Below are 16,099 nucleotides of genomic sequence, written 5' to 3'. Positions count from 1 at the left end.
ACTAAGATTCAACAGGTTTTGGTACGGTTTCACAGTAGGCTTAGAGGACCAGCACCCAGCATTAGCAAGGACTCACTTCGTGAGTCAGGTGCAATTTTTCATAAGGCAAATGTGACCTGGCATATGTATTAATGAGGTTGTAATTTTTTTTTTTTTGAAGAATGGTTGTTAGGGCCGGACGGATGGAATTAATTCCACACTGGAACAAATCGGTTTTGCCCCATATAGTTTGTTCAAGTGAGAACACACTGTACTTGTAGAGACCAGCTCCAAAGATACACGGACCAAAGAGACATGCCCCTGTTGAGAGAATGAACCAAGGGGAACAATCTGAAAGGTGCTGGATCACAGGATCCAAATTCTCTGCAGTGCCTGCCATATAGCCTGGTTCAGGACCAGGCTGCAGGGACGTTAAGCCCTAAAACCATCTTAAGGTAAGGTAGTTGCCAACTCCCAAACCTTACTGTGAGCCAACGGAGGGACTGAGACTAGCGACCCTTGCCTGGCTGGTGAGTAAAGGTCACAAAGCCCCAAGAGCTGAGGAATCCACAAAGACATTGGGCTAGGGCGGAGGAAGGCACCAGAGACTCAAGCCCTGAAAAACCCGAAGAGGAAGCTGGTGACGTAGCTGCCAGTGTAGGGCCTCAGAGTCTGCACCCAGTGAGTGCGAGAATGGCAAAAAGGGTTACCCCAAGGAAATCAGAACAACCTCCAAAGCCAACCTCTGTCCAGAGGAAAGACCAGAGGAGCAAAGTTCAGGCTCCCGCACAACTGCTTGAGCAACCACTTAAGTCTCCCAGTACCCCCTCAACACCAAGAAATGATGCTGCTGCAGCCAGAGCAAGGCCACAGAAGGCAGGGAAAGTGACACTGACCAAGAGTCCCAAACAAGGCCCAACCAAGTCATAGTCTGGCCCGGAACCAATTGGAACTTCTGTCAGATCACCATAGACACCCAAAACAGCTGGGAGCCTACACCAGCCAGATGTCAAGTTAGACCCACACCACTTAGCTAACGACAGGAAACTAGAGCCAGAGTGGTCGGAGAGGGTGACCAGATACTTTCTATCAGCAAAAAACTGAGGGTGGAGCAGTCGGATGACCTGGTCTGACTCCCTCCTCCCACTCCAAACGAGGGAAAGAGTAGAGCAAACTAAGTCACGCTAGTTTCATGAATTTCAATTGTTTACATTATTGGGGGAATTTATTTGAGTTTTGAGGCTCTAATATGGTGTTTAAGCATGTAATGGTCTGTTTCATTTTGTTGATTTTCTGGGTGCCTTCCCTTGGTGGCAGCAGACATCAATAAATTTTACATAAAATTATTTATAGTGCCACTGCTCCCTGTGCCTCTTTGAGGGGGCCAGGTTCTGGCTCGTTGTCCCCAGTAGGTCAATAAGAACTCTGCAATCTGATGGCATCTAGTAGTTTGGTACTATATCAGCATAGTAGCTTCAGGGAGCCACAAAGGGGGTTTTCCCAGAAAAGCCAAGTTTAAATTCAAATAGAAATAACTAAGTTGGCCCATATTAAAGCAAAAACCAGCGTTGAATGTAATGAAACGCCATTTTCCGGGTGAGCCCCGGAGGCTCCCTGGAGCTTATCGGGCTAATGTATGTTATATTAGACCGGGACATTAGCTAAGGAGTTCAGACCTACCAGGGACCAGCGCCAGAACCTGGCCCCTTCAGAGAGGTTTCAGGGAGCAATGGCCCTGGAAAACCCCTTTGTGGTTGGGGTTTTCCTTATCTGCCATTGACCGGGGTTAGGCACCCAGAAAGGTAGGCATAACAAAACAAACCCCACATGGTAAAAAAAAAAAAAAACTAAACCAAAAACCGAACAGAGAGGTAGAAACTCTCTACAAACACAAGGAAACAAGCAAACATCACACTTTACTGCCACGCCGATCATCCGTGCAGCCCTCCCCGCCCCGAGAGGGGAAGGGGGAAGCCCCGGACCTACCGCGCAGGCTGCAGGTCTGCCCGAAACGCTTTGCGTAATAGTGGCTTTAGGCGTTGTATGTACTAGCTCTATCTATTAACCCAACAAACTTTGTAAAATCTCTTTATGTATGTACCTTACCTAAATAAAAATTTATTTATTTATTTATTTATAATTCGGAAGCTAAGCTTCAACCAACGCGAAAAAACCGCCAACCGGTGGGAGAAAGGGTTGCCAGGGAGCCTTCGGGGCCCAGAAAATGGTGTTTCATTACATTCAACGCTGGGTTTCTGAAAGCTTCATACCCAAAGAGAAGGAAAAGAAAAGGCTAACCCGGGAGGCGGCCGCCACAAACTCTGCAACGCATAGCCGAGATAACAGGTCGCAACCTGCAACCCAAGGCAACAAGAACGCACAGGAGCAGACGCACAAAGAATGAGCAGCCAAGAACCTGTGCGACTTTCAAATCCCTGCGCCCGAAATGAGCCCTAGACGTCCCAACACAGCAGGAAAAGCTGCAAACGTCTGAACAGCACAGGCGCAAAGACAGACCACAGGCTGGAAGAATGAAAAATCTGCGGACGACCTGAGAGACCCTAGCCCTGAAAACAGAGAACGAGGGGAACCGGATCAACCACAGTGCATCACCAGACACGGTATGCCAGCAACGGCAAAAAACACAACTGGACAACACAGGACGCACCCCCGGCCAAACCAATCAAGCATCAATACCCCAAGAACCCCTCCGGAAAGCAGCCGACTTGACTGTCACCAGGACAGAGAAAGCCTGCACATGTACAAATCTACCACCAGTACCAAAGAGCAGAAACCTGAACCGAAGGGGCTACCACAAACTGAGGAGAAGATAAGAAGGCACCCTGATCAAGGACCAGGACGGCTCAGGCGACGCATGAGCAGGCCGGAGGCGAAACAAAACACGAGAAAGCGTACAAAACGTCATACTGTCGCCAAGATGAAGCTCGCAGGTGGGACACTGTCAACAAAGCCACCAGAACATCATAGAGATGGTGAAACCCGCGTCAAAATACCAGACGCGAAGAGCTGAGGAGAAGGCCAAACCAGTCACGTACAGGACCAATTCGACCTGCCGAAAGAGGCGGAGTCGCAGGAAAATGCCCCAGGTTCGGACACCTATCAAGCAGCGTCTGAAAATAAGGCTGGGCCAGCCACCAAGGAACCATAAGGACTGCTCTCGTGGGAGTGGGCTGCAACCGAGCCAGAACCCCAAGCAACAGCTGGACCGGGAGAAGAAGAACAGGTACCCCCACCTCGACCAGTCCTGCCGAAAAGCATCCACCGTGAATGCCTCGTAGGTGGGAAAGGACGCCTGACTCGAAGATGTCCATGGCCAGGAGTCCATACGTCTGACAGAGCCAAAAAAATGAGTCGGTGACGACTGGCCAATCCGCGAAGAGAGGAATGAACCGAGACAGCTGTCCGCCAGGACGCAGGACACACCCCAGACATCAACCTCACGGTTATCCAAACCCCTGTGGTTCTGGCAAGAACCGCCAGAGAACAGTCCAAACAGAGCTGAATGGCAAAGCACCGAGTGACCCAAACCCTCTCTGAAGTGCAAACCAGACAGCCACGAACTCCCGAACCGTGCTGTGAGCCCGACGGACAGACAGACTCCACCAACCTCGGCCGACCTGGTGAGCACTGGTCACAAAGCCCCAGCCAAGAGATGACCCGTCCATGAAAACATCGAGCGAAGGCTCGGGGAGGTGCCAAGGCACGGAACCCTGAAAACCCCAAAGAGGAAGCTGGTGACGCAGCACCAACACAAGATCCCCGGAGGAACGAACCCAACGATTGCAAGAGAGAGGGAAGGGGAGTCTCCGAAGGAACCAAACAAACGTCGAAGCCAAACCCGACCCTGTGGGCAGACCAGCACGTCGAAGTTCAGACTCCCGCACAACTGCTCGAGCAACCGCCGAGCAACCCGGGATCCCCTCACGAACAGTCGAAGGCGGGACTACAGCCGCAGCAACACTTCTGGAGGGAAAGACAAGTTGTGGCCCAAGAGCCCTAAACAAGACCTAGCCAGGTCCAAACCCGGGATGGAAACAAATGGAACGGACTCCAGATCACCAGGAAACCGAACCTGGTGATCTGGAAAGAACCACACCCCTGGCGAGCAGACAAGCGGACTGACTGGGAGCCCACACCAGCCAGTCGTCGAGGTAGGCCAGACACCGAATCTCAAGCAGACTCAGACAGGGTACCAAGATCCGGTAAAGATGCGTAAATACACCAAGTGCCAATTCCAAAATAGGGAAGGCAACAAAAGCGGCAAGCCTGAAGCCCCACCACCAACTGTGCCAGTCCCGGAAAACTGGAGAAGAACATGTCAAGAGTTGAATTTGAGGTCCAGATCCAGGCACCCGTTCCCAACAGAAGTCGGACAGGAGACAACAGTCCTCCGATGAGGGCATAGAATCCAGGGCGCAGACTGAAGAAGTTCAGAAGAACCGCAGAGTCGAAAGGCCCGTGTCTGCATAGAGCAGACGGGAACCCCAGAAGGATGGGGCGGATCGACCACGTCCAACGCACCCACTAAGATGACACGACGAAGCGCAGGGGAAGACGCCCACCCCGCCAGCCCTGAACCCCCCAAAGGGGGAGAAGCCATCTGCCGCCGCCACCAGAGGTCGGAAGACAACCAAAAGCGCCCACTAACTGCGGGACCATAGGAGAGTCAACAGAGCAAGCTGCTCCCCCAGCGCCCCGTCAACAGAGAAGGGATCAGCCAGAAGACCCCGGAACCCAATAAGGCAGAACCGGATCACACACGAGGAAACAAAGCCCCCTGAACCTACAAAGGGGGCCCAAGAGGAAGAAACCTCCGGAACGAAACCAAAGAACCCAAAGGAACCCGGAATCGAAGCAGGGGGGGAGCCCAAACCACCACATTTGCCAGCGGAGATACACCACAGAAAGGCAAAGCACAGCCCGCGGACAGAACTCCTAGGGAAACGGTCAAAACAGACCGAAAACCGAGGGACAAGGTGTGGGAGCAAGCATAAACAGACAGGAACACTGAGTCCAAACACTAGGGCCCAGACACAAAACAGACAAAACGGAAAACCCCATTTAAAATCAACACTTAAACGTTTCCATAGGAACAGAAAATGGGCAGAAAACACCAGAAAGCAAAGAAACGACAACAGGAGAATAAAAAATCCCTGAAAAAGGTGAAAAAACTTACCCAAAACGCTCGCACACCCAAGCGCATGTAAACAAACTGCAACACCGCCCTCGTGGCCACACCGGGAAACAGGCAGAAGAAAATGGCCACCAGAACAGAGGGCTGAGACCGACGCAAAAGATACGAAAACACGCCAGCAAAAGTGGGAAGCAAGTAGACTGAATGGGCGAAAAACTCCGCCCTGAAGCAGAAAACCCAGGCAGGGGCATGCCACCCCAGAACTGCTAGCAGGCATCCCCCACAGCCCCGTGAATCCGCAACAGAGGCCCTGGGGCAGAGCCGTCCTCCAAACCCTCCGCCCTTAAAGAAAAGGAAGAGTCCATGGGAAAGGCAGCAAGAAAGGGCCGCTGGTAAGACCCAGAAAGCCTTGGCAGGAGCAAAAGGCTTGAAAACCTCCATCCCCAACCCAAACGGGGCAGCTCCCGAAACCGCCCGAGTCTCGGCCCCAACTAAACCCCGCCCCAACCCTGAAACCCGCAGGCGGTCCGGAGCTGGGAACAGGGAGGGAAAGGGGCGAACAGCACCTAACCAAAACAGGGCAGCCCTGGGGCATCCGAGTGGGAAACCACCCTAGCATGTTGCAGCAACCTAACCTAGCTTGAAACACGGATGCCGCCTGTACTCTGAACAGTAATAACATCAGGTTAAACACCCAAAAATAACAAGGGGTAGAGGACAGCACTGAAAGACCCTGCGACATGTACAATCACGGGGGCCTAGCAAAGGGCCACCAAACACTACCAGTGGAACTATAGCCACACTAGGCAGACCCCCACCAGGCAAATGAAAACAAAAACAAAAGAAAACCCCTGCAAAAGTACACCCTCTTCAGAGGCAACAGGAACCAGTTGCCACTTAGGTGGCAGGTCGCGCAACACCTTGACGCCCCAACCAGCACAATACCAGTCCCAACCCAGGGCCAAACAAGGGCCCCAAGCCCCAGCTGGCCCCAAGGGCAGGAGGCAAATGCCGAGCAGCAAGAACCACTACAGGAATGGTTCCCGAACGCCCCAGGGAAGATAACCCTGTCAAGCAGGAACAGTACTCACAAGACGCTTAGGGAAGGAAGCCCCTAAGCGCATGCAGCCCCGGCACTGATGAAGAACACCTGGCCACCGCACAACACAACACACGGCAGTGAACGCCACACAAGGCAAACATCGCCTAGGAAACTGAGGCCAGAGAAGCGTTTATACCTGATGACATTAGCTTACGAACTGAAGCTAGGCAGCTGGCACGGTGAGGTCCGGGGCTCCCCCCTCCCCCTCTCGCGGCGGGGAGGGCTGTGCGGACGATCGGTGCGGCAGTAAAGTGTGATGTTTGCTTGTTTGCTTGTTTCCTTGGGATTGTAGGGAGTTTCTACCTCTATGTTCGTTTTTTTTTGTTTTAGTTTTTTACCATGTGGAGTTTGTTTTGTTATGCCTACCTTTCTGGGTGCCTGACCCCGGTCGATGGCAGATAAGGAAAACCCCAACCACAAGGGGGTTTTCCAGGGCCATTGCTCCCTGAAACCTCTCTGAAGGGGCCATGTTCTGGCGCTGGTCCCTGGTAGGTCTGAACTCCTTAGCTAATGTCCCGGTCTAATATAACATACATTAGCCTGATAAACTCCAGGGAAACGTAGGGGTTCCCCGCAGAAAAGGCCGTTAAATTGAGTGGATACTGTATAACATTCCAAGTATTTCATAGAACAAAACAAATTCATATGAAACTGTTAAGCCTAACCTGGTTAAGTTGTCCCTTCACAATAAATGGCCCAAATGAGAAGGCAAATACTGCTATTACTGTTGTTCCAAGCTTAACCAGCCGAAGCACCGAGAGTGACTGCCACCGTACGTGCCCTTCGAGGGTTGAGGAGAGGCAGTAGGAACGCAAGAGGTACACGAAGTATGCTGGTGCAACATATAGGTAAATGTGTTTCAGGTTCAGCAGAACAGAAAACCAGAGTGCGGCTTCAATTTCCCGTCTCTGTGGAATAAGAAACAAAGTAATTTTCCATCATAAGTAACAGGATGTATTTTAACATAAACTTTAAAGACTGATCTGCAAGGTTTTTGCTTTACACATGAGTCACAGGAGCTGACTGCATTTAATGACCATAGTAGACACTCATTTATTATCTAGACCAATAGATGATGAGACCAAAACAGATGATGAATATGATTTTATAAATGCTTATTGTTTATGATACACTCATAATTTTGGCATGAAAAATATCATTGAATGAAATGAAAATGCCACTCTGTTAGTGCTTCAGTGGCTCCCTGTTGCTAGCTGCACTGAGAATGCTAGACACATTCCAAAAAACCAGCGTTGAATGTAATGAAACGCCATTTTCTGGGTGAGCCCCGGAGGCTCCCTGGAGCTTATCGGGCTAATGTATGTTATGTTAGACCGGGACATTAGCTATGGAGTTCAGACCTACCAGGGACCAGCGCCAGAACCTGGCCCCTTCAAAAAGGTTTCAGGGAGCAATGGCCCTGGAAAACCCCATATTGTTGGGGGTTTTCCTTATCTGCCATCGACCGGGGTTAGGCACCCAGAAAGGTAGGCGTAACAAAACAAACCCCCACATGGTAAGAAACTACAACAAAAACCTAACAGAGAGGTAGAAAACTCCCTACAATCCCAAGGAAAACAATCAAACAATCAATTTACTGCCGCGCCGGTTGTCCGCGCAGCCCTCCCCTCCCTGGGAGGGGGAGGGGGGGCCCCGGACCTCACCAGGTCGGCTGCCGTCAGTTCGGAAACTAGGCTTTAACCAACGCGAAAAATCCCGCCGACCGGATGGGAGGGAGGGTAGCCAGGGAGCCTCCGGGGCTCACCCAGAAAATGGCGTTTCATTACATTCAACGCTGGTTTTCTGTGGGGAGCCCCTACGGCTCCCTGGAGTTACATACCCAAAGAGAAGGAAAAAAGGGAACATACCCGGGAGGCGGCGGCCACAAACTCCTCAACGCGAAATCGAGACAACTGGCTGCAACCTGCGACCCAAAGCAACACAAGAACAATGAGGAGCAGGGACGTTCACCAAATAACGGGCGGCCAGGACCCTGTTCGACTTCCAAAATCCACGCGCCCGAATATGTGCCCAAGACATATTACCAAACACGGCAGCCAAAGCTGCAAACTTCCTAACGTCATGGGCGCGAGGATAGACCGCAGGCTGGCTAGACTTAATAACCCTGCGGACAACCTGGGAGACCCGAGCCCTGGAACAGGGAACGAGGGAAACCAGATCAACCCAAAGCGCATCCCCAGCCAACCCGGCTGAAGCGTGCAGGTAACGGCGAAGTGCTGCAACAGGACACAACACATGATGCACCCCCGGCCGAACCAACCAAGCATCAATGACCCACGGACCCCACCGGAAAGCAGCCGTCACGTTCTTCGCCAGAAAAGATGGAGAAGGCTGCAAACGGAAAAACCTACCCCTAGGACCAAAAGAGCAAAAACCCCTGTGCCGGCGGAGAGCATGAAGCTCCCCTACCCGGCCCCCAGAGGCCAGCCAACAAAAACAAAGCCTTGGAAAAACAATCAGGAACCGAAGGGGCCACCACAAACCGAGGAGAGGAAAGATAGGAGAGCACCCTGTCCAAGGACCAGGACGGCTCAGGAGGCGCATGAGCAGGCCGGAGGTGAAACATAGCACGGGAAAGCTTACGAAACGGGGCGGATGTGACGTCCACCCCGAAAGCTAGCTGGAGCGGCTCCGCCAGCGCCGCACGATACGAGGCGACAGTATTAGGCATCAAATGACGGTCCTGAAAAAGCCAAGTAAGAAAGGACAAAACAACCCGATCCGAAAGAAAAGACAACCTATGAAGAGCCAGAAAATGGCGAAAAGAACGCCAGGAAACTTCATACTGTTGCCTAGACGAAGCTCTCGGTGGGACACCATCAAAGAAGCCACCTGATCACCATAGAAATGGTGATACACCCGCGTCAAAAAGACCGGACGCGAAGAGCAGAGGAGAAGGTCGAACCAGCCCCGTACAGGATCGGCCCGACCTGCTGAAAGAGGCGGAGCCGCGAGAAACGTCCCGGGTTCGGGCACCGAGCCAAAAGCACCGGAAACCAATTCTGGGCCGGCCACCAAGGGACCACGAGGACTACTCTCCCCGGGAATGTCTCTAACCGAACCAGAACCCGAAGCAACAGCTGGACCGGAGGAAAAAGGTACAGGTAACCCCACCTCAACCAGTCCTGCCGAAAGGCATCCACCGCGAACGCCTCACAGTCGGGGAAGGGCGTCACATATATAGGGAGACGCCGGGACCACGCCGATGCGAAGAGGTCCACATCTGGGAGACCGTACGTCTGGCAGATCCAACGAAACGAGTCTTCGTCGACCGTCCACTCCGTGGACAGGGGAAGGAAGCGAGACAGACCGTCCGCCAGAACGTTGGACACTTCCCGGACGTGAACCGCACGGAGAGCCAAACCCCGAGAATCCAGCAGACGAACCACTCGAAGGGACCAACCCCAAAGAGCCAAGGACTGAAGAGAACCCCCGCAGTTCAGGCAATAAACCACTGGAGAACAGTCCGAATGGAGGCGAATGGTCGATCCCCAAGCGACCCGAATCCTCTGAAGCGTGAACCAGACAGCAGCGAACTCCCGAACCGTGCTGTGAGCCTGATGGAAGGACGGACCCCACCATCCCTGGCCTGCCTGGTGAGCACTGGTCACAAAGCCCCAGCCGAGAGACGACGCATCCGTGAACACATCGAGCGAGGGCTCGGGAAGGCGCCAAAGAACCGAACCCCGAAGCCCGAAGAGGAAGTCGGTGATGCAGCAACCGACATAAGACCCCCAGAGGGCGAACCCAACGATCGCGAGAGAGGCGGAAAGGACATCCCCGAAGGAACCAAAACAGACGCCGAAGCCAAACCCGACCCGGCGGGTAGACTAGCACGGCGAAGTTCAGACTCCCGCACAACCGCTCGAGCAACCGCCGAGTGACCCGGGACCCCCTCAGAAACAGCAAACGGCGGACCCGCAGCCGCCACAATGCCGCTGGAGGGAGAGACAAGAAAGCGGTCCGAGAATCCCAAACAAGACCCAGCCAGGTCCGAACCTGGGACGGAACCAGATGGGACTTCCTCCAGTTCACCAGGAACCCAAACCTGGCGAGCTGGGAAAGAACCATATCCCTGGCAAGCAGACAAGCTGACCGACTGAGAGCCCACACCAGCCAGTCGTCGAGGCCAAAACCCGAATCCCTAGAAGACGCAGACGGGTCACCACAACCCGGGTCAGACGCGTGAAAACGCGAGGTGCCAGATTCAAGCCAAAAGGTAGGCATCAAAACAGTAAGCGCGACGCCCCACCACGAAACCTAACCAGTCTTTGAACCCCGGATGAATAGGAACGTGCCAATACGCGTCCTTGAGGTCCAGGGACACCATCCAGGCACCCGGCTCCAACAGAAGCCGGACCTGAGACAGAGTAGTCATCCGAAAGGAGGGGCAGGGAATCCAGGGGTTCAGACGGGACAAGTCCAGAATGAACCTCAGATCCGCATAGTCCCGTTTCGGCACTGGAAACAGGCGGGAAACCCACCTGAGGGACGTAGCCGTTTCGACCACGCCCAAGCGCACCCACTCCAAGATGACTTGACGAAGCGCAGGAGAAGAAACCTGCCCTGTTAGCCCCGAACCCCCCAAAGGAGGACGAGTCGCCCAACGCCACCGCAGGCCGGATGACACAACCGAAAAGGCCCACAAATCGTGGGACCAAGCATGGGCAAACAGAGCGAGCCTCCCCCCCATCGCCCCGTCAACGGGGCAAACCGCGAAAGGGCCGACGCCCCATACGAGAACCCAACCGTCGAACAGGGCGATCACTGCGCCGACCAGACGACGCTGGCCCCGAAGGGAACAACGGCTCAGAAACTGGCACCAATGGCCCACCTCGACCAGCGGAACCCAAAACCCTGGCACGACCCCTCCGAAACTGCCGAGAACGACCGCTCCGGAGAATCAACAAGTCCGCCATAGGACGATAACTAGACGAAGCCGCATGCAGAAACTGGGACACCGCAGACTCTGCAAACAGCAACGGACAAAACGGAGACGAAAACCTAAGAGCCAGGGCCCAAGCGGATTCCAAAGAGAGGGCAAGCACAGCCTGACAGCACGCGAGGCGAGAAGCAAAAAACAGAGACACCGCTTCCTTCAGGATGGGCGCAAAGAGCTTCAACAGTGCAGCTGACGCCCTAGCTGCTGAAGACAGCGCCCCGGACGAAGGCCCTTCACTCAACGCTCCCACATCCTCCTCAAGCCAAGCAGAAGAGAGCTCGAGAAGGGAAAAGAAACGCAAGACCGAAGCCAAATGCCCACGGGAGTGCAACTCCTCCGCAACCAAGGAAGCCGAAAGCTGAGGAACCTCCACGTGAAGCTGGAAAAGGCCAACATCCCGAGAAATCACTGGAGCGAATAAGCACGCATTAAGGTGCTCAAACTCGCCCTCAGGTAAACCTGCATAAAAGTAGCAGTCTCCCGCCAATCAAGCGTGCGGGTCCGACAGAACCCATGCCACACCCCCAACGAAAAGAAAGGGCAGTCTGCAAGCCAGGAAGACTCCGGAACCTCCAAACGCACCCAAAAACGGGAAGAAGAACCGAACTCAAACGAGGACGGATCCATTGGGGAGGCATAACCCGGGTCTCGCAAGAGGTATGCAGCAAGAGCTTCCCGCGCCACCTTCGCGGAGAGACGGGAAGTAGCAAACCCCTAGAAAGACGGAGCCGAGATACCAAAAGGCGCCCGGAACCGAACCGGGGAGGAGCCGAACCCAAATCATACTCATACAGGGAAGTAGGGTAAGAAAACCCCTCCCCCTGCAACAATAAACCCTGTGGGGAAGGCAAAAGCACTCAAGCGGGGTCACAGTTGATAAACTAATAAACTAATAAACACAGATAAACTAATGATGATAAATGCATATAGTCCACCGCCAAGCAGCACATGGTCAAAGGAGGAGCTAGATAGTAAACGTGAAGGTCTTATAACAATAATGAGAGAGATTATAGCGAGAGCGGATAACGATAGATCACGACTGTTGATAGTCGGTGACTTCAACTTGAAATCCATAGACTGGGAAGCATATGAAGCTAAAACAGAAGATTTTTGGACCTGTAAATTTGTAGACCTCATCCTGGAAACATTCTTGTATCAACATGTTAAACAAGCTACGAGGATGAGGGAAGGGGACGTTCCCTCCATGCTAGATTTGATATTTACCAGGAAGGAGGAAGAGATATTTGACATTCAGTACCTTCCTCCCTTGGGTAAAAGTGACCATGTCTTTTTGGGAATAAAGTATGCAATGCGTTATAAGCTGGAAGAAAATAAGGAGGTTGAAGCAGTTGAAAAACCAGACTTCAGGAGAGGACATTATGGTGACCTTAGAAATTTTTTTAGTGAGTATAATTGGACAGACTTGATGCTAGGCAAGGAAGTGAATGAGATGTATGGCAAGTTTTGTGAAATATATGATAAAGGCACAAAAAAATTTATACCAAAACAGAGATGCAGAACTAGGAAACAGGATTGGTTCAATAGAAATTGCGAGAGGGCTAGAGACCGAAAGACACAAAAATGGAATCAATACAGGAAGAGGCCGAACCCCCAAACATACCAGCGATACAAAGATGCGAGAAACAACTACACGGCAGTGAGGAGAGAGGCAGAAAGAAATTTTGAAAAAGGGATTGCGGACAAATGTAAAACAGAACCAGGTCTATTCTATAAATTCATAAACAACAAATTGCAGGTAAAGGATAATATTCAGAGATTGAAAATGGGAAATAGATTCACGGAAGATGAAAAGGAAATGTGTGAAACACTAAACGAAAAGTTCCAAAGTGTGTTTGTACAAAATGAAATCTTTAGGGAACCAGATACAATAAGAATTCCAGAGAACAACATAGAACACATAGAGGTGTCTAGAGACGAAGTGGAAAAAATGCTCAAGGAGCTCGGTAAGAACAAAGCAGCTGGCCCAGATGGCGTTTCACCATGGGTTCTGAGAGAATGTGCATCTGAGCTCAGCATTCCACTTCACCTGATCTTTCAGGCATCCCTGTGTACAGGAATCGTAGCAGACGGGTGGAAACAGGCTAACATAGTTCCAATCTACAAAAGTGGCAGCAGGGAAGACCCCCTCAATTATAGACCTGTATCATTAACAAGTGTAATAGTGAAAGTATTGGAAAAACTAATCAAAACTAAATGGGTAGAACACCTAGAGAGAAATGATATAATATCAGACAGACAGTATGGTTTTCGATCTGGAAGATCCTGTGTATCGAATTTACTCAGTTTCTATGATCGAGCCACAGAGATATTACAGGAAAGAGATGGTTGGGTTGACTGCATCTATCTGGACCTAAAAAAGGCTTTCGACAGAGTTCCACATAAGAGGTTGTTCTGGAAACTGGAAAATATTGGAGGGGTGACAGGTAAGCTTCTATCATGGATGAAAAATTTTCTGACTGATAGAAAAATGAGGGCAGTAATCAGAGGCAATGTATCAGAATGGAGAAATGTCACAAGTGGAGTACCACAGGGTTCAGTTCTTGCACCAGTGATGTTTATTGTGTACATAAATGATCTACCAGTTGGTATACAGAATTATATGAACATGTTTGCTGATGATGCTAAGATAATAGGAAGGATAAGAAATTTAGATGACTGTCATGCCCTTCAAAAAGACCTGGACAAAATAAGTATATGGAGCACCACTTGGCAAATGGAATTTAATGTTAATAAATGTCATGTTATGGAATGTGGAATAGGAGAACATAGACCCCACACAACCTATATATTATGTGAGAAATCTTTAAAGAATTCTGATAAAGAAAGAGATCTAGGAGTGGTTCTAGATAGAAAACTATCACCTGAGGACCACATAAAGAATATTGTGCAAGGAGCCTATGCTATGCTTTCTAACTTCAGAATTGCATTTAAATACATGGATGGCGATATACTAAAGAAATTGTTCATGACTTTTGTTAGGCCAAAGCTAGAATATGCAGCTGTTGTGTGGTGCCCATATCTTAAGAAGCACATCAACAAACTGGAAAAGGTGCAAAGACATGCTACTAAGTGGCTCCCAGAACTGAAGGGCAAGAGCTACGAGGAGAGGTTAGAAGCATTAAATATGCCAAAACTAGAAGACAGAAGAAAAAGAGGTGATATGATCACTACATACAAAATAGTAACAGGAATTGACAAAATCGACAGGGAAGACTTCCTGAGACCTGGAACTTCAAGAACAAGAGGTCATAGATTTAAACTAGCTAAACACAGATGCCGAAGAAATATAAGAAAATTCACCTTCGCAAATAGAGTGGTAGACGGTTGGAACAAGTTAAGTGAGAAGGTGGTGGAGGCCAAGACCGTCAGTAGTTTCAAAGCGTTATATGACAAAGAGTGCTGGGAAGACGGGACACCACGAGCGTAGCTCTCATCCTGTAACTACACTTAGGTAATTACACTTAGGTAATTACAGGGGGCCCAAGGCCCCCAGACTGACTCCTCCCCAGCCCCAGGATCCCCTACGTCGGGACCCGGGGCAGAGCCGTCCTCCAAACCCTCTACCCCTGAAGAAAAGGTAGAGTCCAAGGGAAAGGCAGACAAGGGGGCCTGCTGGTGGGACCCAGAAGCCTCGGCAGGAGGAACCGGCTCAAATGCCTCCGTCCCCGACCCGGATGGGGCAGCCCCCGAAGCAGCCCGAGTCTCACCACCAACTAAATCCTGTGCCAAGGCTGAAACCCGCATACGTTTCGAAGCCGGACACAGGGGGGGGAGGTGCAGGAAGAACCACAGGGGAAGGACCAGAGGGCGCGGTAGGAGCCAAAGCCATAGCGACCAACGCCCCCAGGTCAGGGTCCCTAAAGCCAAAACGGGGCCGCCTCGGGGCATCCAGGCGGGAAACCAACCTAGCGCGTTGCAATAACCTAAATCTAACATGCAACGCTGATGCTGCCTGTACCCTAATAGGAACATCCTCGGAGTAAAACTGGAGCACAAGCAGAGAACAGGACTCGCAAGACTCCGGGTCAAAGGTGTCATTGACCCAACAGGCAGCATGACGGAGGCAAAACAGGTGACTGTCACCCTGAGACAAGGGCACACTGCAACCTTCAAACCCGCACAAGGCAGGCTGGAACTTGGGAGATGCATCCATGGGTCCCCGAGCCCCGACAGGGGTTTCCAGGGCCCGTAGGTTAGCAACTACGGGAAGCCCGGGCAAGGTGTTGCTAACCAGTTAAGAAATCCAAACAAAACAAGGGTAATTGATAATACTGAAAACCCCTGGGACGTGTACAAGTACGGGGGCCTAGCAGAGGGCCACCAAAACAATACCAGGGGAACTATGGGCCCACGAGGCAGCACCTCCACCAGGCAACCAAAAACAAAACAAAAGAAAAACCCCGCAAAAGTACACCGTCCCCAGAGCAACAGGAACCGGTCGCCGTTTAGGTGGCAGGCCGCGCAACACCTTGACGCCCTAACCAGCACAATGCCACTCCCTACCCAAGGCCAAACAAGGGCCCCAAGCCCCAGCTGGCCCCAAGGGCGAGGCAAATGCCGAGCAGCAAGAACCTCTACGGGAGCGGTTCCCGAACGCCCCAGAGAAGATAACCCTGACACGCAAAGGCAGTACTCACAGGGCGCCTAGGGAAGGAAGCCCTAGGCGCATGCACTGATGAAGTACTCCTGGCCACCGCACACCCCACAAAAACAGCAGAGAACGCCATACGAGGCAAACACCGCCAAGGAATTTGAGGCCAGAGAAGCGGCTATCCCGGTTGACACTAGCTTGCGAACTGACGGCAGCCGGCGTGGTGAGGTCCGGGCCCCCCCCTCCCCCTCCCGGGGAGGGGAGGGCTGCGCGGACGACTGGCGCGGC

The 16,099-nt window shown here is 51.9% G+C and overlaps 1 protein-coding gene across 3 annotated transcripts in view; it reads right to left on the bottom strand.

The window, feature by feature from the left end:
- Positions 1-16,099, bottom strand: part of xit (ALG6/ALG8 family glucosyltransferase xit) — a 315,565-nt gene that overhangs the window by 153,623 nt on the left and 145,843 nt on the right. For all 3 annotated transcript variants that reach the window (XM_069330751.1, XM_069330752.1, XM_069330753.1), the window contains one exon: positions 6,902-7,144. In XM_069330751.1, the coding sequence (XP_069186852.1) occupies positions 6,902-7,144 (243 nt within the window). The remainder of the gene's footprint in view (positions 1-6,901; positions 7,145-16,099) is intronic.

This window comes from Procambarus clarkii, chromosome 24, assembly GCF_040958095.1.
Source record: "Procambarus clarkii isolate CNS0578487 chromosome 24, FALCON_Pclarkii_2.0, whole genome shotgun sequence".
NCBI classification, from domain to species: domain Eukaryota; kingdom Metazoa; phylum Arthropoda; class Malacostraca; order Decapoda; family Cambaridae; genus Procambarus; species Procambarus clarkii.
The sequence above is the reverse complement of the archived record's forward strand: the minus strand, read 5'-3'. Positions and strand labels throughout refer to the sequence as shown.